The sequence below is a fragment of the Sycon ciliatum genome, chromosome 9 (assembly GCF_964019385.1).
Source record: "Sycon ciliatum chromosome 9, ocSycCili1.1, whole genome shotgun sequence".
Lineage (NCBI taxonomy): Eukaryota > Metazoa > Porifera > Calcarea > Leucosolenida > Sycettidae > Sycon > Sycon ciliatum.
The window spans coordinates 9168955-9192536 of record NC_088651.1 but is presented as its reverse complement, the minus strand read 5'-3'; the positions used below and the strand labels follow the sequence as shown (position 1 = coordinate 9192536).

The window sequence follows — 23582 nt, the reverse complement described above, 5'->3', positions numbered from 1 at the left end:
TCGGAGACCCCATATGCAGTGTTGCACCCTCTTGGGGGTTATACTCTTGGTATTATTATAGGAAGGAGTAACGTGACACAAGAATGAAGTTCACGAATATGTTATTAGGGAAGAAAAACCACCGGAGCATTGTGCTCTTCTAAACCTGATTGGTTCTAAATAATCACTATGGCAACGAAGCAGCGAAATACAAAATAGTGAGCACATTACCGTATAAATATCTTAGACTATGATGGCAAACTGCTGGAAAAGTATTCAATGCTTAATGCTTATTGCTTAATGGCTCTTCCAAAAACAAGTCACAACAGATCCCGATTACACCCCTCTCTCTTTCATCAAAAACAGTTATGTGAAGAATCACTATAATTATGTCATAACTCGGAGTGACATGTTGCTTGTGTTGTGAATGTGGTTGGTCGGAGAGCACATTAGGAGCCTTCTGGAATCAACAGGCTCAAAGCTGCCACTTGCCCTGTTTCATATCAATGTATCCTCCATAGTTGAACATGTGGCATTCAATGCGTACAATCAGCTCTCATAGTGAGCCATGTTCTTTGTTGGCTACTTGCTGAACATATACTTATGTTATAGTATGGAAAGACACCACTTCACTATGCCAGTGAGCTGGGTCATATCGACTGTATGCGGCATCTACTGGACAGCAAAGCCAATCCAAACCAACCTGACAAGGTAAGTTGCATCTCATGAAGCATTTACAGCCCAAACTAGCTGTGAAACTGCTACCTTGTGCTGCAATGGTCTTAACCACTGCACAATTCTCCACAGGAACACTAAGGCTTGGATGTGAAGGGAAGCTTTGAGATGAACTCATTCATTTTTGCTGATCCAAACCTTTTACGATAATGTAAGTTGAAAACATGTGCTTGACCGTTATTGTGATAGGTAGTGTATATACACCTTCCTCAGGGTGTTCAGACTCCACTGTAGCAACTTCATTTTTCACACAGTTATACACCACTACCCAAAAGAGGTCTCTCGGGTATAGTGTCTAGACTATGTAATCGTGACATGTAATAGTTGGTTTGTATCTTACACTCAAAAGTTCCAGGAACTGAGACTGACAAGTATTTTTTTACATGGCTTGAACGATTACAGAGGATAATGCAAGATAGAAAAGGAGACGAAAGAAATTACATGACTGTGTTGAAGCAAGAGAGAAGAAGAACTGGATAGAAACGAAGGTAAACTGGCTATCAAAGCACAAGCGGATGCAAAAACGTTGTCCTCATCAGAGCGTGCACGTACAAGTGCACCTACAACCAGCGCATACGACGGCAGCGTACTGCATGCATCAAATACGGAAAACGCATGCACCGAAAATGTAGCCAGATCGATACTCGATCCCGACTGAGTACAGTTCATACAGTCCGGGTAGCCAGATTAGTACCTTGTAGTGAGCTGGCCAGAATGTACTGATTACTGGAATGACAAGAGACTATAACATACAGCAGTGTGAATGTAGCACATCATGAAGGTGTGAGTACGACACATGCAGTGATGTGTAGAATGCAACATATGGCAGCTAGGTGGTGTAAGAACAACGCAGTCACTATCACTACATCACTCCTTCTCCCAAACAAAAAAGCCTAGCCGGGGAGAGCAATAGAAGGAATTTAAAAAAAAGAAGAAGAAGAGAGAACACAATATGAAGTTTTGAATATTCAAAGCACCCAATGGAGGAAGATAGGAACTCAACTTCAAAAAACACAAAAAGTTGTCAAGTTGAACTTTCAGAGTGAGTATGATGCATTGTTGCAATAATCTTTTAGGATAAACTGTCTGCGTAGAGCCGTGCCTTCTCAGTAAATTTGATATGCCGTCCGGAGCGAGTGACTGCACCATCGATGAATGAGCGCTTGCCGGAAGCAGCTGGAGTGTGTTCCTTCGGAGCAGGCTGGCTTTCACGTGCAGATGAAGGTTGAGAGAGTGGCATGTTGTGGCATGGCGAGCCCGGAGGCAGATCCACAGACGGTAGACATGCCGAAACAGCACCTGGCACTGTAGACTGACCAATCCGAGCAGACTGTCCAGTTCCGGTTCTATCTGGTTCTGGCACTGAAGGCTGACCGATCCGAGGAGCCGCCTGTGCTGGCGCTCGCTGAAGGTCCACCTCATGACGGCTGAAAGACGGGTTCGCTGACGACATGGGTGGAGAATCGTCCGGGCGATGTGGTGAAACAAACTCTCGTACATGCTGCCTATTTCTCAGTAGGTAGCGAGAGCCATCGGTCACTCCTACCTGACGGCCGAACTGGTTCACCACGGTCCATGACTGAGACTTGTCGCAGTACCCGTCCTGCACAGTGACTTTTGTGCCGGGCCGAAGCTCAGAAAGCATTCTCACGCCACGTCGGGAGTCGTGTTGTGCAGACATTTCAGCTTTTGCTTTCAGCTGGTGCTGGGGATTCACAACAGTGGGGTGGAGTTGTGCCGGGACTCTTGTACGCAGTGGTCGAGAGAACAAAGCTTCACTTGGTGATGTACCGAGCATTCTATGCCTCGAACATCGAATGTCAAACAACACTTGGTTAAGACACCTCTGGAAAGGGAGATGTGGCTTAACCCTTTAAGAGCCGCCCCATACTTGAATGCGTCGTAAACGACGCATTCAAATGCAAAACTTCAAAAGATCGTAACTCAGTCTAATCTCGCTCAAATCCATCGATCGAAATATCCAGGGCGAAGAGAAAACTCTCACCTGTCGGGAGAAACAATCCGCGAAGCGCTGCGAGCAACGGTTCCCGAGATAAATCACTCGCGATCGCGGCAATTTCAAAAGCGCGCAGTGCAACTTTAGTATTGAGATTTTTGAGACTTTTCGTCACGCTGGTTTACTCGAATTTGCACGGGTTTCACTGTTGATATTGTCAAGGGTACACAGCAAAAAAATTGGAACTCCACGATCGAGTAGAATGAAATATCTGGAGCGGGACGCAATTGGACGCATTTGGGGCATTTTTCGTACTGTCGCTGCGATCTAGCGCTGGATAGACGGTGTGCTGGCTATCATGATCGACCTCATTCTCTTCCTCTCGCGAATACCTTTCCAGGAAGCCCTAGATTGTGAGGATTGAGTGAGTAGAACTGAAGCTATGATCCGAGGAACATGAAAAAATGCAGATTTTTGAAAATTTCCTGTGGCTCTTAAAGGGTTAAGAGCAGACAGTCTCTCCCTTAACACTCGATGCAGACGCTCCACCATGCCATTCGAGCGGGCATACCTTGGGCTGAATCGTACATGTGTAATTGTAAGCCGGCTGAGAAATGAAGACATCTCCCCAGAGACAAACTGAGGGCCGTTGTCCGAAACTAAAGTCTCGGGAAGACCAAATGCAGAGAATACCTCATCAAGTTCATTGATGACGGAAGCTGAGGTTGTCGAGCGCATTATCTTCAGAATAGGGTACCTGGAGCCATAATCGACTATGGAGAGAACCGAGTACCCCTCAATGGATACGATGTCCACTGCCAGCTTTCTCCAGACGCCAACAACCTCAGTTGGTTGGAGCTCTTGCGCATTATTGGTACGTCTCCTCCAGCATTCAGAGCAGCGTTCCACGTATGTGCTTGCATCCTTAGTCATTCCTGGCCACCAGACTCTCTGGCGCAGGGTGTCTTGGAAGGCCTCTTGTCCAGGATGTCCTTCGTGTGCTAAGGTCATGATCGCTGTTCGTAAACCTTCAGGAATAACGAATCTGCCACCGAACATTAAGATGCCATCTACCACTGTCAGCTGATCACGGACGAGATAGTAGGGGTGCTCCGGTGGCAAAATGTCAAGCCACGAATCATACGGTACGCGTTGAATTACTTTGCTCACTACTGGATCATCTTGTGCAGCACAACGAATGTCTGCAATGCCTACTAGAGCGGCTTCCAAAACTAGGCCAACATACTCATGGAGAGAACGCGATTCGGCTGGAGAAGCATCAGTAGACGCTACCGGGGCTCTGGAAAGTGCATCAGTACAGAAGAGCTCCTTCCCTGGAACATGCTTGAGGGAGTAATCGTATGGCATGAGCGCGACTAACCCGCGCTGCAATCGAGGCGGCACATCGTCAAATGCCTTCTGCACAATCGGTATGAGAGGTTTGTGATCAGTGTACACCTGTACATGACGACCCAGAACATACTGGCGAAAACGGGTCAGTGCAAGCACTATGCCGAGCATCTCGCGCTCCATCTGCGAATATCGGGACTCTGTGTCCGTGAGCGTGCGGCTGGCGCATGTAATGGGCAGCCATTGTCCAGCCTTGCTTTGCTGCCACAGAATAGCTCCCAGACCAGAAGGTGAGGCATCGGAGCTGATTGCTGTCGGTACGTTTACATCCGGCTGGAAATATGCAAGTGTTTGCAATGAAGAGACTACAGCTTGCTTATCTGTGGAGAACGCTTTGAGAAGATCATCGTTCACAGTGAATGGTTCACGCTTCATCAGCTGGCGTAGCGGCTCTGTGGCTTCAGTCAGGCGAGGAAGAAACTTTCCTAAGTACGTGACCATACCCAAGAAGCGGTGTGCATCCGCTACAGATTTTGGGGCGGCCATGTCGGCGATAGCGCTTAGCTTGCTGCTGTCCCGCTGAACTCCATCTCTGGTCAACGTGTGGCCCAGGTACTTGACCTGGTCTTTGCCGATGTGACACTTGGCCCAGTTCAGCTTGAGGTTTGCTGCCTTCAGGCGTTCCAAGACACTCGCCAGGCGAGCATCATGCTCAACTTGATTCCTTCCGAAAATCAATATGTCATCTATGTAGACAACAACACCCGGCAGGCCAACTAGAATATCCGACACCACTCGCTGAAAGATTTCGGGGGCGCATGAAATACCAAACGGCAGCCTCTTGAATCGATACGACCCACAGTGTGAAGCAAACGTTGTAAACGATCGTGATTCTTCCTCCAGTAACAGCTGGTGGAATCCCGATTCGGCATCCAACACTGAGAATACTTGTGCTCCTGCTAACTCGCTGGTTATTTCGTCTACCGTTGGGAGAGAATGGCGTTCTCTAATGATGGACTTATTCAGCTGTCTATAATCCACACATAACCGGAGTGTACCGTTAGACTTACGGACAGGCACAACGGGCGAGACCCAAGGCAATGCCTCCTTCACGGGCTCAATGATGTCAGCCTTAGCCAGGCGTGCCAACTCCTTTTCTATGTCGGCTTTGGCGCTAAATGGAGGGCGACGAGCTGGTAGGGCTACCGGTCTAGCGCTCTTGTCCACAGTGATAGAAACTGGAGCAGTTTCAACAAGACGCGCTGTATCCGCCATGTGTGCATTCACAAGCAGTTCCAATTGTGAGATGACATCTTGTCCAAACAATACAGAACGCTTGCCAGCCGGTACAACGAAACATTCACAGAGAATGGCGTTGTCTCCTACAGCAATATCGACGTCCGCCATGCCAAGAGTCTTCACTTCGCCACCGGTGTATGCTCGAAGTATGCAGTCACTTGAGCGGGTTGGCTGCACCACATCATCTGTGAGAATGGTGCGTGTTGCTCCGGTGTCAAGCAATCCCTCGCATGGCTTGCCATTCACCATCAGTGTCATGGTGAACTGGCCTCTGGCTGCCTTATCGCTGCACGCGAAAATAGAATCATACACCACTTGTGCAGTATCACTGTCTTCCTCCGCATCTACTGCATTGGCTTTGTTAGGCTTGCGTGAGAGACAAACCGCTTCGAAATGGCCAACTTTCCTGCAGCTGTTGCAACGGACACGTGCTGCTGGGCAGAACTGCTTTCCATTGGCATGCATTCGACCACAGTACTTGCAGCCAGGACCTTTCGTCATTTTCCTCTTGAGCTGGTGCTTGGGTTCACTGCCTGACACAGCCGCTGTGGTCTCTGGCTTCACACATGCTGCTACACTAGGTCCTGGTTCACTGTTGTACAAGTTGGAGTCCAAAAGTGATGCTTCCATAGCAACTGCCTTCGAGAGAGCGTCCCGTCAGGCGAAATTACTGGTCAGTCGTCGACACGCATTTTTCACAAAAATTTGCGTTTCACCTGCTGGGAGAGTATGCGTGTACTCGAGTCTCATCCTGAGCACGTTTTTTTCTTCTTTTTTTCAGCTCCAGTATAGCTGTATTTTTCATTGCAAAGCCGTCCTCGATTGTTGTGTTCGTTGTTCAAACGAAGTGGACATTCAATCATGAAGGCAGAGGACATAGGAGCCTGATTGGAGTTTCTCGTGGCATAGGACGGCCACACAGAGACACTTTGGGATTTTCTGAATATAAAATACCGTACGCACGATGCTGAGATCAATTTGTGCGATATCAAATTGTTTGTGATCTACCACATCGAGCAGAACGGGATCCAAACACAAGCTTACAGACGGTTAGGCTGCCGACCTAACTGGACTAATGATCCCTGTCTTCACCAGACGCCAGAAGTCGGAGACCATGTCCTTTGCCGCGACGTCCATCTCCAAAAAGAACTCCATCTTCGTCGTGAAAAGGCTTGAAATACTCAATATTCAACCGAGATTCGCGGACTCACGCTTTCTCGGATCGCTTAATTTCCTGTTGGAACAGTTGCAGGGCAGCTTCCCGCCACTGTTTCAACAGGCGATGGCTCCAAAGCATGCCTGGAACAAGCCATATCGAGGTTGCAAGCCACCCCTCTCAGCAAAAAATTCGAAGAAATTCGAAATTTCAGTGGTGGAAGATATACTATGAGGAGAATTTCAAAAAGTATGTTTCGCGGAGCGATCGCTCAACCTACATCATTCAAACTTTGCAGGATGGTTCAGACGTACATGCTAGGCATGGAACCACAGGCGATGATGCCATAGCTGACACACAGAGTAACACACACAGCAGATTCGTGTGCACAGATACTAAAATAGTGGACGTCGTCATCTTCTTCCCGCTGATCTCGAATGTACTATGACGTGCTATTTCGCCTGACGGCCAAAGTCAGCTTAGGCTCCTTTAATAGTTCGCGCCTCGAGTCTTGCGACCTCAATCCAGCAATTAACTGGTCGCGGACTTGAGTATTGACTACCGTGTCAACATCTGTCGATGCGAAACTACACAGTTCCACTTTCTCTCTCAGCCGACTCATGAAGGTTGAAATCGATTCGTCTGGCAGCTGCCTAATCTGACGAAACTTGTGCCGCTCTGACGTCGCATTGATGGACGGTCGAAAATGGCAACGAAGTGACTCAGTGAGGGCTTTGTAAGTGTCTCCCGGGTTATCGTCAGTTGCATCGTCTGGAACGGGAACGACTAAACCTTTGACGATCCACCTGACATTGAGACCGGCGAGATTCAAGAAAAGGCACTTCTTGTCTCCTGGGTCCGTCATTTGGCAGATCTTCATATAATCATCGACATCTTCTAGCCAGAGATTGAAGTCTGCGCCCGTATCACCACCATAGCCAGGAGAAAATTCTTTCGGAGGTCGTCCCTTTGCCATAGCGTCAAGTTGCTTGAGCTGTTCACTGCGCCAGTGTAGTGAGCTGGCCAGAATGTAATGATTACTGGAATGACAAGAGACTATAACATACAGCAGTGTGAATGTAGCACATCATGAAGGTGTGTGAACGACACATGCAGCAGTGATGTGCAGAATGCAACATATGACAGCTAGGTGGTGTAAGAACAACACAGTCACTATCACTACATACCTCATGATGTCAACTAAACTAAACACAAAAAATAAAACACACCGTGCATGCACTTAAACCCAAGAAAATCAAACTACTAGTGGGAAGGAAAATAAAGGAACGTAACTACGTCGTCAAACAGTGCGGCAGAGCAGTCTACTGACTAAAGTCCAGCGTGGATACTACGACATCTGGGCACTTGCCTAACACATTGATCAAGGATACTGCAGAACAAGTTATGTAGACACAGGTAAGACAAGTCAAATACAAATCAATAAATTCAATGCTGAAGAAATAATTCAAACAAACCAGCATGGCATAGCCTAGCATAGCAGCACCTAGCCAGGGAATCAAGTAGGACTTACAGTCATGACGAGATCTGACACACATTCACTGAAGACATTTCCCATGACAAGGTCATACACACCATTCTCCCCACCAAGGGGCTTCAGTGCCACATTGTGAGACTTTCGGTCCAACTCACAATCTTCTCAATCGGCACCCTCAATTCGTTGACAACAAATGACAACAACTTCGCAGCAAGACACGCCGACGGATATCCATGCAACCTGAACAGGATACCGGTGAGATCTGGTAGCAGTGACGGACCGGGATCGACCATGTTGCTCAGCGATGCTGCTTCGGTGTACGCAGCCGACGCGTTGAAGACGACTCGTGTCTTTGTTGTCGTAGCGTCGCAGTGGAATACTTTGTGATGTGGCATGTAGTAACCAGCACTCTCTGGGTGTGGCTCTTTCTCGGTGGTGTCCAATGCCAAATACTCGTTGATCAGGACTTTATCATACACTGTCCACTGACCTTTGCTCTCCAACTGCTTCAGTAGCGCTTGCGCCGCTGCCATCGCTTGGTTGAGGTTGTCTGGGGGGGGGGGGGGCGCTTCTTCGATCGCCACAGCAATCCAACCTGGTAGAATGTACCGCAAAAATCAATCGGGAAGTCGAGTAACGTCTTGGTAACTTCGGGAAATTCTTCCATCATCCATATGCGGTCTATCTCAACACAGCTGACACTGACGGCCGGTGGCTGGGCAGCGCACATAGCTGGACCCGACAACTCGACCCCGACAATCAGGCACTCTGCCGACGCTAATTGATGCTCGTCATCCATGATCGGTTTCGTCGTCTTCGTCTTCCGACCATGGGCGGTTTGATAGGCCATACCTTTTCGGCGAACGCTTTCATCTCCTTGGTATAACACTTTTTCTCGATCATAAATGCTTTCATGTTAGCACCGACAGACTCCAGCAGCACTTGCTGTACTATGAACGCAAAAAGTCCACTCTTGTCCACCTGGCTAGTCCCACTGCGGCTTGATGACTCAGGCATTGCAAGTTTCGCCCACTTCTCTGTTTCTCTTGTTGTTCGCACTACAAACAGGTAAAACCTATCATTGCTCTTTTGTACCATGGACACCAACGCCTGCCAGGCCTGGTCGGCGGTCTTTCCATATGCAGTTAGAAGCTCACGCTTGGTGTCCGCAAACGTGCTACCTCCGCAGCATGCGCTCTCTAGCTTGCTGCCAGCAACAGCAACGCGCAATGGGATCAGGCACTCGACTTCACTGAACTCGTTCTGTGCCGCCATGTCCTCGAATAACTCAAGGTAGGACTCTACCGTTTGCTTACCATCAAACTTAGGTATCTTGATGGCTGGCTTCCTCCTGATGGCACTACTATCCAGAATGCTGCTGACGACTCGAGAGGGTCTGGACTGTGTGATTTGCTCTTCTAGCTCTGCCACTCTCTAGCGACGACAGCAGCATCCTGAATAGTAACTTAGTGCCATCACGAGGAAGCCAGCCATCAAAATGCCTAAATTTGATGGTAAGCAAACGGTAGAGTCCTACCTTGAGTTATTCGAGGACGTGGCGGCACAGAACGAGTTCAGTGAAGACGAGTACCTTATCAGATTGCGCGTGGCTGTTGCTGGCAGCAAGCTAGAGAGCGCATGCTACGGATGCAACACGTTTGCGGACGCCAAGCGCGAGCTGCTAACTGCGCATGGAAAGACCGCCGACAAGGCCTGGCAGGCATTGGTGTCCATGGTGCAAAAAGAGCGATGATAGTTTTTACCTGGGCTTCTATCTAGTTCTTCTTCTCTCTTGCTTCAACACAGTCATGTAATTTCTTTCGTCTCCTTTTCTATCTTGCATATCCTCTGTAATCGTTCAAGCCATGTAAATACATACTGGCCGGTCTCAGTTCCTGGAACCTTTGAGTGTATGGTACACAACATCAGTGGACACACATTGTGACAAGAAGCCATGTTCTTTATTTGTTAGTTGCTGAACATTCACTTGTGTTATAGTGGGGAAGGGCACCACTTCACTTTGTCAGTGGCCAGGGTTGTATCAACTGTATGCGGCATCTACTAGACAGCAAAGCCAACCCAAACCTTTCCGATAATTTAAGTTGATGAACATTCTGTTCTACGATTATTGTAATAGGTAGTGTAGAGACTATGTCATGTACAGACAGTATTGTGGGCACACAAGTACATGTGACTGAGAACTTCTCTGTCTGATTTGTAAAATAAACTGCAGTAATCACGCCATCAGAGTGATATACCAGTTTTACCCTGACTGATGCAAGTCAGTAGAAATCTTCTTTAATTTTCTTTTGTTTATCACCTATTGCTGTACCTATTGCTGTACTACAGGATAAGCGGACGCCACTTCACTATGCCACTATTGAGAACAAGGCCGACTGCGTTCTGCATCTACTGCAAGCTGGAGCTAACCCAGATCAAGGAGATAAGGCAGGTTATGGAACAGCCATTTCAATATACTCTGCTAATGCATTTCCTTAAAACTAACTGTATGAAGAAACTTCTTCGATCGCCACAGCAATCCAACCTGGTAGAATGTACCGCAAAAATCAATCGGGAAGTCGAGTAACGTCTTGGTAACTTCGGGAAATTCTTCCATCATCCATATGCGGTCTATCTCAACACAGCTGACACTGACGGCCGGTGGCTGGGCAGCGCACATAGCTGGACCCGACAACTCGACCCCGACAATCAGGCACTCTGCCGACGCTAATTGATGCTCGTCATCCATGATCGGTTTCGTCGTCTTCGTCTTCCGACCATGGGCGGTTTGATAGGCCATACCTTTTCAGCGAACGCTTTCATCTCCTTGGTAAAACACTTTTTCTCGATCATAAATGCTTTCATGTTAGCACCGACAGACTCCAGCAGCACTTGCTGTACTATGAACGCAAAAAGTCCACTCTTGTCCACCTGGCTAGTCCCACTGCGGCTTGATGACTCAGGCATTGCAAGTTTCGCCCACTTCTCTGTTTCTCTTGTTGTTCGCACTACAAACAGGTAAAACCTATCATTGCTCTTTTGTACCATGGACACCAACGCCTGCCAGGCCTGGTCGGCGGTCTTTCCATATGCAGTTAGAAGCTCACGCTTGGTGTCCGCAAACGTGCTACCTCCGCAGCATGCGCTCTCTAGCTTGCTGCCAGCAACAGCAACGCGCAATGGGATCAGGCACTCGACTTCACTGAACTCGTTCTGTGCCGCCATGTCCTCGAATAACTCAAGGTAGGACTCTACCGTTTGCTTACCATCAAACTTAGGTATCTTGATGGCTGGCTTCCTCCTGATGGCACTACTATCCAGAATGCTGCTGACGACTCGAGAGGGTCTGGACTGTGTGATTTGCTCTTCTAGCTCTGCCACTCTCTAGCGACGACAGCAGCATCCTGAATAGTAACTTAGTGCCATCACGAGGAAGCCAGCCATCAAAATGCCTAAATTTGATGGTAAGCAAACGGTAGAGTCCTACCTTGAGTTATTCGAGGACGTGGCGGCACAGAACGAGTTCAGTGAAGACGAGTACCTTATCAGATTGCGCGTGGCTGTTGCTGGCAGCAAGCTAGAGAGCGCATGCTACGGATGCAACACGTTTGCGGACGCCAAGCGCGAGCTGCTAACTGCGCATGGAAAGACCGCCGACAAGGCCTGGCAGGCATTGGTGTCCATGGTGCAAAAAGAGCGATGATAGTTTTTACCTGGGCTTCTATCTAGTTCTTCTTCTCTCTTGCTTCAACACAGTCATGTAATTTCTTTCGTCTCCTTTTCTATCTTGCATATCCTCTGTAATCGTTCAAGCCATGTAAATACATACTGGCCGGTCTCAGTTCCTGGAACCTTTGAGTGTATGGTACACAACATCAGTGGACACACATTGTGACAAGAAGCCATGTTCTTTATTTGTTAGTTGCTGAACATTCACTTGTGTTATAGTGGGGAAGGGCACCACTTCACTTTGTCAGTGGCCAGGGTTGTATCAACTGTATGCGGCATCTACTAGACAGCAAAGCCAACCCAAACCTTTCCGATAATTTAAGTTGATGAACATTCTGTTCTACGATTATTGTAATAGGTAGTGTAGAGACTATGTCATGTACAGACAGTATTGTGGGCACACAAGTACATGTGACTGAGAACTTCTCTGTCTGATTTGTAAAATAAACTGCAGTAATCACGCCATCAGAGTGATATACCAGTTTTACCCTGACTGATGCAAGTCAGTAGAAATCTTCTTTAATTTTCTTTTGTTTATCACCTATTGCTGTACCTATTGCTGTACTACAGGATAAGCGGACGCCACTTCACTATGCCACTATTGAGAACAAGGCCGACTGCGTTCTGCATCTACTGCAAGCTGGAGCTAACCCAGATCAAGGAGATAAGGCAGGTTATGGAACAGCCATTTCAATATACTCTGCTAATGCATTTCCTTAAAACTAACTGTATGAAGAAATCAAAGACTATGTTGGTAAACTGCTGGAAAAGTGCTAAATGTGCCGGGCGAGGAGCTTTTTTCACAATGATTATTCCCCATTTTTTTATGCCAATTGTCTGATGACTTCTTCGGCATGAAAATTAAATCACAACAGCTCCTGATTGGACCCTTCTCTCATTTATTGAAAATGTTATGTGAAGAAATCAGTATGTGCCCTAACTCTGAGTGTCATGTTGCTGGTTGTGTGAATGAAGTTAGTCGGAGAGCACATTTGGTGATGATTTAGGAAGTTTTCTGGAATCAACAGGCTCAAAGCTGTCACTTGCCCTGCTTCATATTGTATCCTCCACAGACGAACATGTGGCCTACAATGTGTACTATCATCTCTCATAGTGAGCCATGTTCTTTGTTGGCTGCTTGCTAAACATTCACTTGTGTTATAGGAGGGAACGACACCACTTCACGATGCCAGTGAGCGGGGTCATATTGACTGCATGCGGCATCTACTGGACAGCAAAGCCAATCCAAACCAACCTAATACGGTGACTTGTATCTCATGAAGTATTAGTTTAGAAAAATATTGTTTGCTATATGGGTGTGGTATGCCTATTGTGACATGCATCACGCTGCATGCCTGCAGGTATAGGGATAACTTGTTAGTCGGTTACAGCTCCATTCACAGCTCAGTTCCTCCAAGTTTCTTGCTGGCCAGCCTGCGCGCCTGCGAGTTCTTAGCAGTCACTTGACAGATAGATTTACTGAGAAAGCAGCAAAAAGACAGTATATTACGTGTTAGCTACTCTGGATAAACGGTCCTTTCCTAAGACACTTTCATAGGACAATACTATAGTTTTATGAGTATAATCAAGAGTATATAAGCCCCCAAGAGTGTACAACTCCTGATACCCTTTCTACGGGGTACACCGACGGCAAAAACTCACATCACGTGGTGTAGTGTCGTAGTTGTACGTTTCCAGCTCGTTTTAGCGAGCAGAGGAGTAATAAAAAAGCACTCTCCGACAGAAACTCACTGCGGGTATGCAAATCCCCAGCATGATCATTGCAGACATTCCGATTGCTCGCACGCTATCCTTCTTTTGTACGTAGTACGAACGTACCTGAGACATGTGATGTGAGTTTTGCCGTCGGAGACCCCATATGCAATGTTGCACCCTCTTGGGGGTTATACTCTTGGTATTATTATAGGAAGGAGTAACGTGACACAAGAATGAAGTTCACGAATATGTTATTAGGGAAGAAAAACCACTGGAGCATTGTGCTCTTCTAAACCTGATTGGTTCTGAATAATCACTATGGCAACGAAGCAGCAAAATACAAAATAGTGAGCACATTACTGTATAAATATATCTTAGACTATGTTGGAAAACTGCTGGAAAAGTATTCAATGCTTAATTCTTATTGCTTTAAAATGGTTATTCCAAAAATCAAGTCACAACAGATCCCGATTACACCCCTCTCTCTTTCATCAAAAACAGTTATGTGAAGAATCATTATAATTATGTCATAACTCGAAATAACATGTTGCTTGTGTTGTGAATGTGGTTGGTCGGAGAGCACATTTGGTGAGGACTTTAGGAGTCTTCTGGAATCAAAGGGCTCAAAGCTGCCACTTGCCCTGTTCCATATCAATATATCCTCCACAGATAAACATGTGGCATTCAATGCGTACAATCAGCTCTAATAGTGAACCATGTTCTTTGTTGGCTACTTGCTAAACATTCACTTGTGTTATAGCTGAGAAAGACACCACTTCACTGTGCCAGTGAGCGGGGTCATATCGACTGTATGCGGCATCTACTGGACAGCAAAGCCAATCCAAACCAACCTGGCGAGGTAAGTTTCATCTCATGAAACATTTACAGCCAAAATTAGTTGTGAAACTGCTACCCTGTGCTGCAATGGTCTTAACCACTGCACAATTCTCCACAGGAACACTAAGTCTTGAATGTGAAGGGAAGCTTTGAGATGAATTCATTCATTTTTGCTGATCCAAACCTTTTACGATAATGTAAGTTGAAAACATGTGCTTGACCGTTATTGTGATAGGTAGTGTATATACACCTTCCTCAGGGTGTTCAGACTCCATTGTAGCAACTTCATGTTTCACACAGTTATACACCACTACCCAAAAGAGGTCTCTCGGGTGTAGGGTGTAAACTATGATTGTAATAGTGACATGGAATATAGTTGGTTTGTATCTTACACTCGAAAGTTCCAGGAACTGAGACCGACCAGTATTTAATTACAGGATTGAAAAGGAAACGAAAGAAATTACATGACTGTGTTGAAGCAAGAGAAAAGAAGAACTAGATAGAAACGCAGGTAAACGGGCTATCAAAGCACAAGCGGATGCGAAAACCCTGTCCTCATCAGAGCGTGCACATACAAGTGCACCTACAACCAGCGCATACGACGCCAGCGTACTGCATGCATCAAATACGGAAAACGCATGCACCTAAAATGTAGCCAGATCGATACTCGATCCCGACTGAGTACAGTTCGTACAGTCCGGGTAGCCAAATTAGTACCTGATGACGTCAACTAAACTAAACACAAAAAATAAAATACACCGTGCGTGCACTTAAACTCAAGAAAATCAAACTTCTAGTGCGAAGGAAAATAAAGTAACGTAACAACGTCAAAGAGTTGGTGGACAAGCCGTTGATTATTCACTCTCATTGTAATATCAAAAATGTATACTTTCTAGACCAAAGAGTGGTATATTTGATAAAATTTAATAACGATAGAAATATTTACGATACTTCTCCAGACGTTTCGTTGTTCTGAACAACATCGTCAGTGGATAAAGAATGGAGGGCTCTGGGTTATGGCACGGGTTAATAGGGAGTGATGGTGGTGAGATGAGATGAGAAGGTGAAGGTGGGAAATACATGTATCTAAGTTAATGGTGAAGGTTAGGTGCAGGTCGATACAGGTGGGAAGGGGGTACACCCTTCGGGTAGAAGTGTAGGTTGGTAGAAGGTGTTGGTGTGCGTAGAAGGTGGAGTGGTGTAATGGAAGTGTCGGGTTGATAAATGTGGGAGAGAGTCTAGGTAGGGTGTGGATCAGCAATAGGTGTTGGCGTATGTGGTGAGTAGAATTGGCAAGAGGTGTGTGTGTGTGTGTGTGTGTGTGTGTGTGTGTGTGTGTGTGTGTGTGTGTGTGTGTGTGTGTGTGTGTGCGTGCGAAAAAGAGTAAGGTAGTGAGTATTGGTATGCGTGGAAGGAAGATGTGACAGAAGGTGTGCGCTATAGGCAAGGGGTGCAGGAATATTTTGAGGTGGTGGGTGGGACTAAAACAGGAGGTTGTGATTCGTCTAGTGATATATATAATATCAGCAATAGCAGCAGTATATACAAAGAGGTGTGTGTGTATGTGTGTGCGTTTGCAAGCTTTTTGGCAGTGTAGTAGTGTGTTGGGGGGGGGGGGGGGAGAGAGCACCGGGTGCGGGTGTTCTTCTTCTATTACGATCATTTTTGGATGGGTTGGCAGATAGTGGATGGTGGTAGGCAAGCTATGCCAAGAATCCAGTTCCCATATCTTCTTTTCTTCTGTTGATAGTTGGTTTCTTGTCGCGAATGGCATATGCCTCACGGATCCGGAGCCTCAGTTCATCCCTCTCCGTGAGCTGAGCAATCTCGTACATAATCTCTGGGGTGGCGTTCGGGTGTTCCCTAGCGTAGTGCACACCGAATGCAGACTTCTTGTCATGAGATTTTGCAGCATTTCTGTGCTCTTGGGCCCGGGTGTGCACTTGCCTCCCAGTCGAGCCGACGTATCTCTCGTGACAAAGGTGGTATGTAGCTTCGTACACGGCAAATCTGCAGGTGCATTTCTTCCTGAACATAGGGCATTCGCGCATTCTGCATTTTTCCGGTTCTCCTTTTTTCTTCGTGAATAGCCCAATTTACAACAAATGACAACAACTTCGCAGCAAGACACGCCGACGGATACCCACGCAACCTGAACAGGATACCAGTGAGATCTGGTGGCAGTGACGGACCGGGATCGATCATGTTGCTCAGCGATGCTGCTCCGGTGTACGCAGCCGACGCGTTGAAGGCGACTCGTGTCTTTGTTGTCGTAGCATCGCGGCAGAATACTTGGTGATGTGGCATGTAGGAATCAGCACTCTCTGGGTGTGGCTCTTTCTCGGTGGCGTCCAACGCCAAATACTCGTTGATCAAGACTTCGTCATACACTGTCCGCTGACCTTTGCTCTCCAACTGCTTCAGTAGCGCTTGCGCCGCTGCCATCGCTTGTTTGAGGTTGTCTGGGGGGGGGGGCTTCTTCGATCGCCACAGCAATCCAACCTGGTAGAATGTACCGCAACGATCAATCGGGAAGTCGGGTAACGTCTTGGTAACTTCGGGAAATTCTTCCATCATCCATAGGCGGTCTATCTCGACACAGCTGACACTGAGGGCCGGTGGCTGGGCAGTGCACATAGCTGGACCCGACAACTCGACCCCGACAATCAGGCACTCTGCCGACGCGAATTGATGCTCGTCATCCATGATTGGTTTTGTCGTCTTCGTCTTCCGACCATGGGCGGTTTGATAGGCCATACCTTTTCGGCGAACGCTTTCATGTCCTTGGTATAACACTTTTTCTCGATCATGAATGCTTTCATGTTAGCACCGACAGACTCCAGCAGCACTTGCTGTACGATGGACGCAAACACTCCACTCTCGTCCACCTGGCTGGTCCCACTGCGGTTTGATGACTCGCCCGCTTCTCTGTTTCTCTTGTTGTTCGCACTACAAACTGGTAAAAAACTCTCAACGCTCTTTTGCACAATGGACACCAACGCCTGCCAGGCCTTGTCGGCGGTCTTTCCATGTGCAGTTAGCAGCTCACGCTTGGTGTCCGCAAACGTGCTGCATCCGCAGCATGCGCTCTCTAGCTTGCTCCCAGCAACAGCAACGCACAATGTGATCAGGCACTCGTCTTCACCGAACTCGTTTCGTGCCGCCATGTCCTCGAATAACTCAAGGTAGGACTCTACCGTTTGCTTACCATCAAACTTAGGCATCATGATGGCTGGCTTCCTCGCGATGGCACTACTATTCAGGATGCTGCTGACGACTCTAGAGGGTCTGGACTGTGTGATTTGCTCCTCTAACTCTGTGACCCACTAGCGACGACAGCAGCATCCTGAATATTAGTGCCATCACGAGGAAGCCAGCCATCATGAGTCCTACGTTTGATGGTAAGCAAACGGTAGAGTCCTTCCTTGAGTTATTCGAGGGCGTGGCGGCATAGAACGAGTTCAGTGAAGACGAGTGCCTGATCGCATTGCGCGTTGCTGTTGCTGGCAGCAAGCTAGAGAGCGCATGCTACGGATGCAGCACGTTTGCGGACGCCAAGCGCGAGCTTTTCCTAGACTGCGAGCGCCACGGAACTGGGCTGCCAGAGGACAAGGTGTCCGAGATCCGTGCGCCACTCATGGCTACTATCAGCAAGCGCAGCATCGGCCAGCGTCAACTCGAGTCCCTTCTGGGGAAGCTCGCGTACCGAGTCAAGCGATTCAGTAGCCATTTTGCTAGGAGCGACAGGGTAGCCGATTGGCTCCTCACTGCTGCTGGTTGCACCTGATGCATGGGTAGTCCTTGCCCCACTGGCTGCAGGTGTGGGAGAAGCGGCACGACGACTAAGAATAGCGACCTCCATTGAAGTTGCGGCAGATTTTTCGCCCGTCACTGGTATGGGTGCGACCACAGGAGGTAAATGCTGCTGGGGTATTTAAAAGATTGCAGACAAAAAGGCCACAAACCGCCCCTGGATGGGCCGTCTTACATTGAGCGCATTTTGGGTGTGCATGGCCTGTGAAAGCTATCTGCCATAGGTTCAAGTCGATGGTGTCCAACCTCTTCGTGCCTGGTTACTGGGCCATGAGTATCCGCAGCTGGCGGTCGTACTCTAGCCACGCACTTGGGAAGAACTGGCGGTTAGCAGGCAGGATTAACTGCTGGTACGCAATCAGCTCAGCAGTTCAGCAGTGCGGGGTGGGGCAGCAGCCGTGATAACAGACAAGTATATGGTTCATGCCTCGACCCGGGTAGCTATATTACCCTGAAAATAACGTTGAAAGGCAAAACACTGAACAGAGTCCAGAGCCAGCGACACCTAGGTATCATCATTCAGGCCGACCTGAAGTGGAATGCCCACATCCAGCACATTGAGAGCAAAGTTGCGCGCACTCTCCACCTCTTGAGACGTATTCGTGGAGGTCTTTCACCCGACGCCCTGTCAGCACTGTACACCACGTATATACGCCCCGTTATCGAATATGGTTCCCTGGCTATGTCAGCTATGAATGTCCAGCAACAAGATGCCCTCGAACGTCTCTAACGGCGGTCAGCAAAACTCTGCCTCCGACTCCCCCTCTTCAGTCCTTGCCACCACAGTTCGTTACTCCACCACGTCACTTGGCCAACCCTCTCATCCCGCCGGAAGCTCAAGCAGCTACTCTTTGCACACACCATCGCTTTCAAACGATCCCCGCCACACATCCTGCTTGCGACCTCAGGCTGCATCACCGAGCCACCAAGCCAACAACTGAGGCATCATCGAGTCTTTGTCCTCCCCACCACCCATTCCACCCGCCTTCAACGTTCACCCTTGTTCTCCACATGCACTCAGTACAACCACCTGCCACCACACTGTTACTCCCTCCAAGAAATAAATACATTCAAAAGAGAAGTTACCCCGATCATAGTATCAACAATTTGCACATGCTCCAACCCCCGCTGCAGCCCAGCCTAGGTATAGTATTTTAATCAAGGTCTATCGCCTACCTGCCCTCACAATGGATATATTTCCTTCATTGTCTATACTTAAATGAAGCACCCAAACCACGGCTGCCACTAGCCACTGTTTCTCCCGATTTATTGCACCCACACTGATTGATAACACATAGTACTGTCTCTCTCTTATTGGCTACGGCCACCGTGAGAATAAAGATAATAATGATAGTATTGTGAACGTTGCGGCGCACCTGCTTCGCGTCATCCGACTCAACGATATTTATCTGGCTATCGTTATTCGGGGTGTGCGCCAGCCGGAATGTTGGGCCGGATGTGTGGAAGTGTGCAAGAAATTCAGACAACAAACTTGAAAAATCTACGAACTCCTCTCGCAAGATACGTTCTCGCACAGCCTTGTGCACAGCTGGTGCAGGTGGCTGATCGGGTGGGTTACAGGAGCTTGGGCTGGCGTAGTGGGGGCAGCAGCCGCATTTCCTTGGCCTTGTGTGAGGAGCGGCACGATAATCTCCGTAATGGCGGCCGACAAAGCCGACTACACATCGTCCCATATGAGAGCGCAGAGATCCGTTGAGCCCGCGCCACCTGAGCTGGCGGAGGAGGCATTGGTGCCAGTCGGGCTTCTGGGCTCGCGAGCCGTGTCCACACTGTCATGTTGCTGGTTCTCCTGGCTGGAGCAGACCTCACTACCAAGGGCTAGCTGCGCCAGCAAACGGTCCTTTTGAATACTTTTACTAAGTTTGCTTTCGGATTCAAGCCTTGCTGAGAAAGCTCGCCGCAGATGGCTTAACAAGGCATTGCCTTGACAGTGTCGACAGTTAGGTCAGACATACTGAAGAAATACAGTGTCGAGGTGACACTCGGGTTGGCAGCAAAGCTACGAAAGGAAAAGAAACCCTGCTGAAGCACGATCCGTTGTCTAGAAGAGCACAACAGGGCAAGCAAGATTTGCTTTTCTTTTCAGCAAAACGTGCTGGCGCCATTTGTGATTACGCAGCAAAACAAAGCGCATGACGTCAGTCTTGAATTCAGTCTTGAATGCAGGACAAAGCAATGCAGTGCAGTGTTACGGAATCTCAGCCATTCCGCTCCCCGGGACGCAGGACACAAAGGACAAGACTGGTTTGTTTTACATAATATATTTGGACATTACGGAAAGGTAGACTACTCTGACAGAGACGAACAAGAAGACTGACAAAAAGGACTCTCGACTACAAAATTGCGCATGCTCATATCACACATGCACGCGACTAGACGAGACAGTTTGGGGAATGCCATAACACAGGAAAACAACACATCATTTCACAACACCAGTGTGTGCGCTAGTTCGGATTGTTGACTCATGGTGTACTAGCACAGCTAGTACACCATGAGTCAACACAATAACACATGCAATTGAGTGTATTGCAATCCATGCGGTTACATCTACTGACTTTGTACATTTACGATTTCGGCACTGCCTTGGTATCAGACAGGTAGGCATAGTGGGATGGTCTACAAAATGTAGGATCGTGAATATGAAGTAGAGGATACCCATTTCAAATTCTGCTTGGAAGGCGAGAGATTTTTTCAGCCCTGCTGCAACCTCCAGGCAGTTGGTCTGTGCATATGGGAAACATGGATACAGTGAATGGGATTTTTGGTCTTTGTCCAGTTTGTGGTGGGTCTGTCTGATCTACTTACATATACGTCCTACTGCCTTATATTAGGAGCTGCATATTATATTCTGCTCTTTAATCCTTGCGGGGAGTAGCGTTCGTACGCATGCGCAAAACTCCGTTTGGCCCAGTCTCACACGAACCGTGTCTCTTTGTCTCACAACTGTAGTTTATTCTTGTCGGAGACAAGATAGTAATTATTATTGGTGGAAACATAACCAATCGACAACCAACAGACACTGATTCGTTTTGACGGAAACGTTTTTCTCCAGAATTGATCAGTGACTACTTCTGGTGTGTATTTTACATGACACAATATATTATCTTGTTACAATGGAATCCTGTTCCATCTTTTGGTGTCTATTTTTAACATGTTCCCTGTTCCAGAATGGCCACACTCCATTGGACATTGCAGCAATGAAGGGTAGACTGCATGTTGTGAAGTGTCTAGTCACCTGCATACTGCGTAAGACAACAAAGCAGCAGGTAAGACACGAGCGCTTTTATAGTTACTTTAGTTTTCAGAGCCTTTGCTGTTCTTTTGCAGATATCAGTGGAAAGTTACAGACAGCAATTTTCCAGTTAAAAAGGTAGCAGGGTTTTCACTGGTTGGGAGCAATTTCCCTAGGCGGAATGACCATTGTACCTGGGTGAGATGATCACTGTCTCTCGGTGAGATCACCATTGTCCTTGGGTGGGGTGACCATTGTCCCTGGGTGGGGTGACCACTGTCCTTGGGTGGGGTGACCACTGTCCCTAGGTGAGATGACCACTGTCCCTGGGTGGGGTGACCGCTGTCCCTGGGTGGGATGACCACTGTCCCTGGGTGGGGTGACCGCTGTCCCTGGGTGGGATCACCACTGTCTCTGAGTGTCATGTATGTGTGTGTGTGTGTGTGTGTGTGCGTGTGTGTGCGTGCGTGCGTGTACGTGTGTGTGTCCATATGTGTGTGTGTGTCCATGTGTGCGTGTGTATGTTTATGTGTGTGTGTGCGCACTCGCTCGCACACATGTGTGTGTATGTTTGTGTGCGCGCGTGTGTGTATGCGTGTATCCACGTGTGTTTTTAGGCGTGTGTGTGTGTGTGCGCGTGTGTGTGGCGTGTGTGTGTGTGAGTGTGTGTTGGCGTGTGTGTGTGCTTGCGCGCTCCCGCACACATGTGTGTGTATGTTTGTATAATTATGTTTCTGTGCATGTGCATGTGTGTGTGTGTGTGTGTGTGTGTGTGTGTGTGTGTTTTACTTTCTATGCCCAGTGTATGTCACTATTTGTACAAGCTTGCGACAAGTCTGCTGACAAATGCGTACCGGCCATACAGGTGCAGTGAACTTGTAATTCCCATGCTGCTTGACCTAGCATAGAGATCCACACAGGTTTGGTAGGGGACCTGAAATTGGGCAGGGTCATGCCATATTTTGGATGGTGGGTACCAGAACACAATAGTTGAAAAAGAAGGAACAAAAATGTTACTGGAACAGAACATGACATATGCAGAAGACGACGCAACAAATCACTACATACATAGTAGTAAGGGAAACAGAATCTCCTCCCCCCCCCCCCCCCCCACCCCCTCCCTCAGGCCATGAAGACTGTGCAATAATTCCACCATCCCTCCAATTGACCCCCTACAGACCCAACTCTATCCCACCTCGCCCTTGACTGGATTTATATCCATCATAACAGATATGTATCCTGAATACGACTTCTCGGCCCTTTTTTGAATTTCCGTCATAGGACGGCATCTTGGATTGCATAGTTGGTGTGCACATTAGTCAAGAAGACATGGATGCTTGGACTGAGTTAGTCGGGAGACTATCCGAACAATGTTTATTGTGGCTCACCCAGGTAAGTGAGTGATTGTATCTACAGTCGCCACAGTCAGTTTGACTGGTGTACGTACAGCACACCTATAATTATTCCACTGTCCCCATCGATCCGCAACAACTTTCCTTTTCTCTTCCATTCTCATCACAACACCTTGTTCTAGCCCATGGCTTTCCTACAAAATGCTGTAATGCAACACCACATTGATGTCCCTGTGAGCATATCACAATGATGCCAGGTAGTCATGTCAGGCTGTTACCTGTTCGATCGGCAAAAACTTTCATTCTCATCAAAACACCTTGTTATAGCCCATGACTTTCCTAGAAATACTGCAAAACAGCACCACATTGAAACAACGCCATATTGAAGACTCAAGGAATGCATCCCACTGAGGTCAAGTAGTCCTGTTAGACTGCTACCTGTAGACTGCTTTCTGGCAAAAAAAGGTTTTACAAAACGTCAGTGCATGCCTTTAGCCATCTATCCCTTCTTTCCTGGATCATTGTATCTCTGGTGAGTGGATCAAATGTTCCCACAATGGAGCTGGTGAAATTTCAGAAGGTTTTCAATAACAGGTGTATTTTCTCTACCGGTGTGTTCTGCGACATGTGTGTGTGTGTGTATGTGCGTGCGTGTGTATGTGTGCATGTGTCTATGTGTGTGTGTGTGTGCGTGTGTGTACGTGTGTGTGTGTGTTTGTGTGTGCATGTGTGTTTGTGTGAGAGTGTGTGTGTGTGTGAGTGTGTGTGTGCATGTGCGTGTGCGTGTATGTGTGCATGTGCGTGTATGTGCGTGTGTGTGTGTGCGTGTGCATGTGCGTGTAATGGAACTCAGGAAGCCATAACCATTCGGAAACAACTACCTCCACTGCTTCTGGTGAGTTCAGGGCCAA

General features: G+C 47.8%; 2 protein-coding genes across 2 annotated transcripts in view; both read left to right on the top strand.

The window, feature by feature from the left end:
• The window catches only part of LOC135824240 (ankyrin repeat domain-containing protein 23-like), a 37810-nt gene extending 27340 nt beyond the window's left edge, over nt 1-10470 (top strand). Inside the window, exons 5-6 of the mRNA XM_065336969.1 lie at nt 592-690; nt 10321-10470. Of these exons, the coding sequence (XP_065193041.1) occupies nt 592-690; nt 10321-10470 (249 nt within the window). The remainder of the gene's footprint in view (nt 1-591; nt 691-10320) is intronic.
• Nucleotides 10471-12868: 2398 nt separating this feature from the next.
• The window catches only part of LOC135825223 (serine/threonine-protein phosphatase 6 regulatory ankyrin repeat subunit A-like), a 10929-nt gene continuing 215 nt past the window's right edge, over nt 12869-23582 (top strand). The window contains exons 1-6 of the mRNA XM_065337961.1: nt 12869-12963; nt 14177-14275; nt 21255-21353; nt 22122-22184; nt 22601-22711; nt 23525-23582. The exon at nt 23525-23582 is cut by the window's right edge and continues 215 nt beyond it. Of these exons, the coding sequence (XP_065194033.1) occupies nt 12916-12963; nt 14177-14275; nt 21255-21353; nt 22122-22184; nt 22601-22711; nt 23525-23582 (478 nt within the window). The 5' untranslated portion in view covers nt 12869-12915. The remainder of the gene's footprint in view (nt 12964-14176; nt 14276-21254; nt 21354-22121; nt 22185-22600; nt 22712-23524) is intronic.